General features: G+C 34.7%; 1 protein-coding gene across 1 annotated transcript in view; it reads left to right on the top strand.

Moving 5' to 3' along the window:
- The window catches only part of LCP1 (lymphocyte cytosolic protein 1), a 48,992-nt gene that overhangs the window by 29,054 nt on the left and 9,835 nt on the right, over positions 1-10,103 (top strand). Inside the window, 5 exon segments of the mRNA XM_006913492.3 lie at positions 1-20; positions 1,762-1,957; positions 4,004-4,082; positions 4,664-4,778; positions 5,662-5,795. The exon segment at positions 1-20 is cut by the window's left edge and continues 13 nt beyond it. Of these exon segments, the coding sequence (XP_006913554.1) occupies positions 1-20; positions 1,762-1,957; positions 4,004-4,082; positions 4,664-4,778; positions 5,662-5,795 (544 nt within the window).

The raw sequence follows: 10,103 nt of genomic DNA, 5'->3' as shown, positions 1-10,103 counted from the left end.
TTGACATGTCAGGACTAAGGGTAAGGCCATGTTCCAAGTTGTGTTTAGAGAACTTTTGTGTTGGCAGCTCTATTGACCTGCATGACCCTGCCTCTGGGGTTTCAGGATTGAACATCTCTGCTTAAAGCCCTGTTGAAACTATTAAAAACTATTAACAGTTTTGGATCATAATTATGGGAAATTAAATCTGGAAATGAACATTAAGGAAAGGAAGAAACTAATACTAATTAAATGCCCATACACCATGCTAGGTACTTCTGTGTATGTCCCATCATGTAATAGGCTCTACAGCACCAAGAAAGAGTACTATTTTCATTTTAAGTACGTGAGTATTATTTCTGGAAATAGATGGGGTATTTCTACAAATAAATAAATTCTCACTTTAAGTGATGAAAAAAACTGAGACTCAGAAGAGTTAATTAACATGTCCAAGATCATATGACAGATTATTAGAAGTTATTTGATCCAAATCTGGGGCTCTTTTCCTCAAGTAATAATAAAAAGAGAAATCCCCACTTGCTGAGTTCCTCCAGTGTGCCCGGTACTATAGGAGGCATGTTGCATAAACAGCCTCTAATCCTTGCAAATATCACTAAGGTAAGTATTAAACATAGTTGAGAAAACTGAAGGTCAGAGAAGCTAGTAATTTCTCATGGCCAAAGAGCCAATACCTAAAACAGCAAGGATTTAAACCTAGGATGGCTCCAAAATTCACCTTGGGGATTGGGAGAAAAGGACTGGGCAGAATCATAGAGTTCTTAGAAGTGTCTGGTTTGAGCATTCTTAAAAACAGTACAATATAGGTCTGAAGGTTAAAATTTCAGTTTTGCTACCACTTTAATATTGATCTTGAGAAATCGCCTTACCCATTTTTGTGCCTCATTTGATGTCATTAGAGTTAAATCCAATGAGTTCTTATTGAAGTTAACTCATTCCAGAATGAGAAGTAAATCTCATGAAATGTATAATGTATAGTGTTATCTAGTAAAGCATCATATTAAGAAATAATTGTAGTTTAAAGTTCTGTTTCCTGGAAGTTAGTTGTTATAGGCTCTTAAGCACTCTAAGAACTGTGGACCATAATTCAACAAAACTTTTGTTTTCTAAGAGTCTTTTTACAAATGACTGGAGATTCTCTAGAACTAATTAATTGAACAGACATTTAATGTTCAGTGGGTTTTTCTCAATCTGAAGTTTACAAAAGCCAAATTGATATTACATACTTATTAATAACAATATGTAGCTTATATAACTCGACATATTTTGAGTTGCCAATATACCAGCTCAGTGTGGGAAAGGCGGTTATACTAATCAGAAGTTCTTATTGGCAGATGTAAATATCTTTGATGAACTAAAAATAGGAATATAATTTATTACTTAATAAATAAACATTTTTGGTAGACAAAAATCTCATGAAGTCTGGCAAGAAATAATATTAAGCTTAATGGTTGAAAATAATTAAGACATACTTAAGTAATAAATTGTAGAATCTACTGAATATCTTTAAAAATAGGACAACCAACCATTTATCTGAAATGGTTCTATATGGAGATGGGATTCTTAACTTCTCAGATTCCTTTTACTTGTGACTTTCTGACTTTGGTTCAGGCTAATATAAGTAATAATAGCTATTATTAAGTGTCTATTTGCAGTTAAAGACTAAGGATTTTGATAATATTTCCATTTCTTTTTCTGTTATCCACGTCTACTTTGTGCATGAAGAGCCTTGACCCAGTCTTGACATGTCTTTTTTTGTTGCAGGAGAAGGATGACATCCAGAGGGCAGAATGTATGTTGCAGCAAGCAGAGAGGCTGGGCTGCAGGCAGTTTGTCACAGCCACAGATGTTGTCCGAGGGAACCCCAAGTTGAACTTGGCTTTCATTGCCAACCTCTTTAATAGATATCCTGCCCTGCATAAACCAGAGAACCAGGACATCGATTTGGGGGCTCTTGAAGGTAACTGAAAGTCAGTTGATTAAGAGTTTGGAAAGACATTTGCAATTTTAGGGAATCCAAAATCACCTCATAAGCAAATATAAACTTTTCACATGTCAGGGAAGATTTGCAAATAGGTCATCAATTCTCTGGTACATAACAAAAATAATAAATAGATTAATCAGGTCAATTACCCCCAAGCAGGAATAATCAAGTACTATTATATCACATCCATAATACATGGGCTTCATCCATTATCAGAATTGTTTTAGGGAAGACAATGCATTTAATTATCAGATGAAATAAATCCTGAGTTCCAAAAACCTAATTTATGTACTTAATGGACTGAGTGTTAATTTCTAGAGGCAAGGCATTACAGCCATTCATTATCTAAAAATGATATTTAATTATGCTAGAAGGTGCTTACTAAGATTTTAGGGTTTTTTATTTCTTTGATTTAGGTTATGGGAGGCACACAATCATATTATGAGGCAGAATCCCTGACCATTATATTTGGGGGGTTAGTGCCCTAAGATTGAATAAAAAGCATATTGCTTTAGTCAGTTTCTGACAGGTAAAATTGCCAGAGAAGTTTACTCTTTTTTCCCCATCATGAATTAGTCCCAATCTTAAAGCCAAAAAATCAAAACAAAATTAATATCACCAAAGAAAGGAAATTCAGGTTTAAAGTATTGGTTGATCCTTTTCTGCAATGCTTTATTCTATCTGGAAATACAAAATCAATCTGTGTTCCAATACTGCTACATTTGTATCATTTGATAAATTGTGGTAAGGGGTCCATGCATTTTATTGATTCCAAATACATGTATCAAGCCTACTAATCACCTATGTCCAGCTGACTCTAGAACATCCCCCTTTGGGTCTTTCACTATCACTTGAAATTCAGCATATACAAAATAGACTTGATTATTTTCCCTCCCTTCATTGTCTTTCTACTATACCCCCCATCTTATCAGCTCTTCTTTAGAAGGTCTCCATTTCCATTAATCATAACACTTCTTCTTCTTCAGTCACCAGAACTCTGGGTTTCACTTTGATATCTTCCTCTCCTTTACCTTTAAATGTATTGAATCAGCAACTACTAATAATTCTTCCTGCGTAATTGCATTTCGATTGTTAGTTTTCCTTTCTGCTCTTCTGGACTCTTATTAAATCATACACCAATTATTTCAATAGGTCTTAGGGGCCTACTCCTCCATTAATCAAGTATTTGAATGTGCCTATATGCTAGTGTCAAACACTACCCTCTCTGCAGGTTTACTTTAAATGCATATTGCCTTCCAGTAGTTCTGTATACTGTTGCCAGGAACATAACAATACTACTTTCATTACATCTCTTACCTTGCTTAAGAACTTATTGTAGTAATAAAAAAAAATAATAATGACTGACATTATCTAATATATCAATGCAAATCTGCTACCTCACACCCAAAGACCCCTGATTCTGATTCCAGCCACTAGATAGCCTTATCTCCGTGTACTGTGCCACACAGATGCCTGAAAAGTCAGTTCCTAATGGTTTTAATAAGACTTTGTCTATCACTCTCATTGTGTTCATATTTATGCTATCTCCTACTCCCATCCCTTACCATCCCCCAAATCCTCTCCCCTTTCCTCTTTACTATCCAGGTTTTACTGGCCCTATAAGGTGAAGCTCAAATTCCACTCCCTCCAAGTTTAGCCCATTCTATTCTCTTCCCCTATCTCAACTCAAATAGCAAATGTATCTACTTCATATGTTAGCCCTCAAGCTTGCATGATCTCTCTTTGATGCCTAAAAGTCTTGTTTTTTCAGAAAGAATGTAAGCCTTTGAGGGCCAACTCTGAATAGTTTGCCTACAAAGGATCTTGCACACTTCTAATAAATACCATAGAAATACTTCTTCAATCGAAATGGAAAAAATTAACACAGAATAGCAACCGTCATCTAAATTCATTAGGATTTTTTTCATTCTTCTTCAGTTTTTATTACAGCTTCTTTACTTAAACTTTGATAAGGCATATTTTTCTAGGGGCCTGAAAGATAACCAGTCTTCATTAACTTAGGTGAGACAAGAGAAGAACGAACATTTAGGAACTGGATGAATTCCCTGGGCATTAACCCTCGAGTCAATCATTTATACAGGTAAGAATATTTGAGGACTCATCCTTAATGTGAGACACCAAGACCTTGAAAGATCCCCAGGATTCCAAATACTGCTACGGTGTACAATTCTCTTCACAAAATGTGTGTACCTTGATGAGAAAGGGGAAAAGTGACAAACTGACCTGCAGATGTTGGATGTTCAGCTGAGAAACTCGCTTTCGTATACCAACTTTGCTCTATGTTTAGTACAAAATCATAACCTAGCAAAAGGACAAATGTACTACATGTTACCAGCCTATATAATCTGCTCACAAGCAGACAAAACAATAAATGTTAAGTTTGTGGTGGTTTCCTATGCCATTTGTTAGAGTCATGTTTCTTTCCCCGGATGCAATATGTTTTGGCTGATGGGCATAGTAGGAGTCCTGGGGGATACCTCAAGTAAGTACCCTCAATGTCTGAGTCAGAGTTTTTTCACCTCAAAAGATGGAGCTGCTAATATCAATTTTGCCAAGTTGTGAACGTTCCTTGAGCTAATATATAAAGAAGTTCCTGGCCCACCGTAGGCTCTTTATCAATGTCAGCAACCTGAGAATTCTTTTGTGTTTGTGTTTGTTCAGTGACTTATCGGATGCCCTGGTCATCTTCCAGCTCTATGAAAAGATTAAAGTCCCTGTTGATTGGAACAGAGTAAACAAACCACCATACCCCAAACTGGGAGGCAATATGAAGAAGGTAAATAATGACTCTTCTGATGTTCCAGTAGTTAGGCAAAGTTTTAAGCCTGCAAGACCATCCTGTGCATACTTTATCAGGAGGCCAAACTTAGATAAATAATGTTTATCTAGGGGTTAAATTATAGTAGAGCAATCAGAAACCTGAATACTTTTATTAAAGCAAGTCCATTATTTCTGTTGATTACTTATATATAATTCCATGTTAGAGGTCTTGAAACATTGTGATGTGAAAATTTCAGTTAACATAATTAGAGCAAGCAGGGTTGCTTTTCCCCAGCGGGATCCTCATTCTAATTTTCTGAAGAACTGGAGCTTTGTACTGATACTTTGACTCATATGAATAGTTTGTCTAATATCAACACAGTGAGAACACATTGTTTTATAAAAGTAGCAACAGGGTTGGCACAAACATTTCCCACCATTTCTCATCTCTGTGACTCAATGATCTAACCACAGAAATACCTGTCCCACATGTCAGTTCACTATGTACATATAGGATAGAGAATTCAGATTTTCCATATCATATCTCTATGAATTCAGCTTTTTAGGAATATTATGAACGGGTAACTGAGCATGGCTCTCTATTTATGTAGTGTAATATAGCCATGAAAATGTTCATAATGATGAATTCATTTTGGTTTTGTATTTAAGAGGACACTATGAATAGTTTTTGGTGGAAATGAGAGGTTCTATTTAAGAAAAGATGGAAATTTCTTTGACTAATTTAGAATCTTATGATTTCAGAACCATGTGAGTCTTGAGAGATCATTCAATTTGACCACATTTATTTCATTTTGAGTCTTTATTTCTATTCTTATTTTATCTGGTATTCATCACCATAGAGATGATGACATTAGATTTTTGTCCTTCCTCATTAACAGCTTGAGAATTGTAACTATGCAGTGGAGTTGGGGAAGAATCAAGCTAAGTTTTCGCTGGTTGGCATTGGTGGACAAGATCTCAATGAAGGAAACCGCACTCTAACATTGGCCTTGATTTGGCAATTAATGAGAAGGTAATGCAACTCAGAGGAATGGCTTTTTACTATTATTAACTTAGAAAATACTAGCACATTTTTAGGAATGTGATTTAATCTAGCAAAACTATATTTTAAGCTAAGCTTGAAACCAAAAGAGTGGTTTTTAAAATTTTTTTTCTTATTTTTTCTTTCAGTTCTATCAGTTATGTTTTAGATATTTTGAAACTCTTGTTATTAGGTTCATAAATATTTTAGATTGTTTTATCCTCTTAATCACCCCCATTTTCATTATGGAATGATCTTCTTTATGGCTGGTAATATTTTTTTTCTCTGAAATCTACTTTCTGTGATGTTAATATAGGCACTCCAACTTCTTGTTGATTAGTGTTAACAAGACACATCTTTTCCAGCATTTTACTTTTAATCGATATGTGTTAATAACAGATAAAGAAAAGAGATTTTCAAAATAAAGGAGAAATATGCTACATCTACCTATCTATTTGCCATTTCTGATACTCTTCTATGGTGTAGATCCAGATTTCTATCTGGTATCATTTGCCCTCTACGTGAAATATTTCTAATAGTGCAGATCTGCTGCTGAGGAATTAATTCAGCTTCTACATGTCTAAAAAAAATCTATATTTTATTTTCATTTTTGAAAGATATTTTCTCTGAGTGTAGAATTCTAGGCTGATAATTTTTTCTCAAAGATAGTGTTGACTATCTTTTGGCTTGTATTTTTTTCCAATGATAAACCTGTTGTCATTCTTATCTTTGTTCTTCTGTATGTAATATGCCTTTTTCCTCGGGCTTCTTTTAAGATTTCTCTTTATCACTTATTTTAAATAATTTGATTATACTGTGTTTTGGTGCCTCTCATGCTTGAGGTTTGTTATGCATCTTGAATCTGTGAGTTTATAGTTTTCATGAAATTTGGAATAATTTTAACTTAATTTCTTCAAATATATCTTCTATACTCATTCTTGTTTGGGGGAAGATTCCAGGTACACACATATTTGGTCATTTGAAGTTGCTTCAGATTTCACTAGATGCTCTATTTACTTTTCTCCTCTATGTGTCATGTTTTTTCTCTAAGCATTGCATTTTGGATAATTTATATTGTTTTGTATTCAAATTCACTACTCTCTTCTGCAGTGTCTAATCATCATCAATCCCATCCAGTATATATAATGTTTATCTCAGACATTATAGTTTTCATGCATAAAAATTTGATTTGGGTCTTATCGGCATCTCCCATAGCTTTTTCCTCCACCTTCTTGAACATATAGAACATAATTACATAATAGACCTGTTTCTATTAATTGATTTTTATCCTCATTATGGGTCATATTTCCCTGTTTCTTTACATGCATCCTAATTTTTATTTTATTGGTAAAAATTTTTACCTTGATGGGTGCTGGATAATTTCTGTTTTCCTTTAAAGATTCTTGAATTTTGTCCTGGGGTATAGTTAAGTTACTTAAACATGGATGATCCTTTTGAAGATTACTTAAAATCTTAATTAGTCTTGAGCTAATTTTGTATCTCAATACTTAGATTATCTCTTCTGAGTACTTTACTTGACACTCTGTGTATCATAACGTTCTTCCACTCCAGCTGGTGGGAACTGAACTATTTCTAGCCCTATGTGAGCTCCAACTATTGTTGTGCTCATTCATTTATGACAATTCTTTTCCTGGCCTCTGGCACTGCATGCATTCACTGAGAGTACTCAGCTAATGACTTGAGGCGAACCCTCTGAAAATCTCTGGAATTTTCTTTCTAGATGACTCTGTCCTTTACAGGCAGCTCCCTCCTCAGGTATTCTGTCTCACAAATTCTAGGCACGTTGGCTTCTTTGAGTTCTCACTCCTTCCCTTCGACTCATGGGAACTGCCATGTTCTGTTTGGGCTCTTTCTCTCTGCACTATAGCTAGGACAATCTTAGGACTCACTACATTTGTTTTCCTTCTTTCAGAGACCACTGTTTTGCACTTCCAGTTGTCCAATGTCTAAACTACATTATTTCATGCATTTTTTCATTGAATATTAGATGTTTAAGGCAGAAGGGTAAATCTCGTCCTTGTTATTCCATCATGACCAGAAGCAGAATTTTCTGCTAGTTCTTTAAAAGAAAGCTTTAGATAGCTTTTAGAGCTGAATATAAACTCAATTACTATGAGAGCTATATGATGATATTATTAAACAATAGTGGAATATAGTAAGATATATAAATAGTGGAATATAGTAAGATATATAAATAGTGGAATATAGTAAGATATACAAAAGTAGTTTTAAAAGAATTTTAGAGAATAAATCTATAAGTATAAAATCATTTATTTTTAAATGCTTTGCTCTTTCCTCTTTTACTGATAGTTCTGACGAGGCAGAAGTCTTATCACTTAATTAGAACCTATATTAATGTGACTTAATTCATTTTTCTACCTGGAAGTAAGCTCCAGAAACCATGTGTCACATTGTCTTATGTCTAACAAGGTAATGGCAGTGACACATCAGCTTTATTCCCAGGCCACCGTTTGCAGATCTTTATTTTTATAATAGTCCTCAAAGTAATTATTTCAATGTTTCCAGGTGCCGTAGGATAATCAGAAGTGATTATGATATATTTCACTACCCAATTCACATTTGCTTTATTAAGTATAGTGCTCTGCTAACTATTTCTAATCTGGGGTCTCCTTGAAGATTGAAGGCTGGACTCATAAAACTCTGCTGACACAGAAAACTCCAGACCCAAAGAAACTTCAACTCTATCTTCTATTTTACTTCCTGTATCTAGAACATTACCTAAGGTTCCTAAGGATCATTCTCACCAGTATATTTTCAGAAACTATTTTTGAACTATTCTCTACTGTCTTTCACATGTGTTTTTAATTCTTAACAGACTGGCTTTTGAGACTGATTGCGTTAAAAACCAAAGCAAAAATCTTTTTAGTTGCAAAAGCTAAGTTGAGTTATTGGTTTGAATATAAAATAATCTTTGATATTTTCTGTTTTAATGGTTAAAAAAACCGAGGCCTACTCTATTCTATTTTGAATTTCATAATATCTGAAAATCACCTTGTAATATGATCTTCGTTATGAAAGTTTTATAAAAAATGTGGCCCAAAGTAATACTTTATGCCTGATATATATATGACTACTGCTGCTGTTGCCACCTGGTTAATAAGTCATATTTCTCATGAGTGTTTACTATATTAGAATTGTGCATGTAAGAAAGCGAAGAGAGAAATACATTACTGTTGAGGGCTGTGAACTGATGATTTTGCAAATGCCACCAGAAGGAACTTTTTTTTCTCTATATGCTACATATTAACAAACCTATTAAATTTAGAGCCAGTTCTAACTAGAATTTATTTCACTGGATTGCACAGATATGCTAATAATTTGGTTATTATCTGGGCAATAAATGGCATGTCATTTTTTCCCCTAAAAACAAATGAGATATGTGTGCTTAAACTTCTCTTGCCCCTTTAGTAGCTTGGAAATTATTTTCAAATTGAAAAGCTGATAAATACTGTGTGTAGAAATTTAGAGGTGAAAGCCTGAAACAAGTAGGCTGCTGGCAGATAGCAACGATAGTTAGACTCCAGCACGTGAACAGAGTCTGAGCAGGTAAATGAGGGGATTCTCCCCAGCGAATTTGAGATAGGTCATTGAAAAACAAAACACTGAGGTTTGTCCTTCTGGTTCAAATGTTAAATAAAACAAGTATTGGAAATCAGGAAAGCAAACAAGTTAATGACCACAACCCACCTGGTACCACGCATGCATACCTCATCAATCTTCTTTTGTTGAATGAGGCACTAACTGAAGCAGAGGCTCATGATGTTGTTTCATCTTGACAGAGGGCTTTCAGCACAGCACAGTTTTGCAAACACAAGTGGTACTGGCATCTTGTCTGGAGGGTTCCATTTAATAATAGCACAGTTGCCTCGAAACATGTTTGATGATATTAGAGTGTTTCACAAGGAAAATCACAGCTAGACACAGGCCAATTTCTATATTTAGTGCTTTGAGTTGAAGCTCCAACCTAATTCTATCTTTTCTTCCCTTAGTTTTTGCCATTGTATTTATAAGCAGGTATCGGATTCCATTTTAAACATCTGCATCTCCCTTGATGTGGCAGAAAGACAACTTTGTGCTTGCCAAGACTCTGTGCCACGTTGAAGGGCTATTTTCAAATCCCTGAGTGCATTTGTCTGCCTGCACAATTTTCTGCATTTTCCCCTGCCCTTTAGTGGCTTTTTAAGAAAATTTCAAAGATAGACTTTTATATAAAGGTGAGCTTTTCCTCTGTGCCATTTCTTTACCTAGATTAAGCAG

This window comes from Pteropus alecto, unplaced genomic scaffold (genome assembly GCF_000325575.1).
Source record: "Pteropus alecto unplaced genomic scaffold, ASM32557v1 scaffold245, whole genome shotgun sequence".
Classification (NCBI taxonomy): Eukaryota; Metazoa; Chordata; class Mammalia; order Chiroptera; family Pteropodidae; genus Pteropus; species Pteropus alecto.
This window is presented reverse-complemented; position numbering and strand designations above follow the sequence as displayed.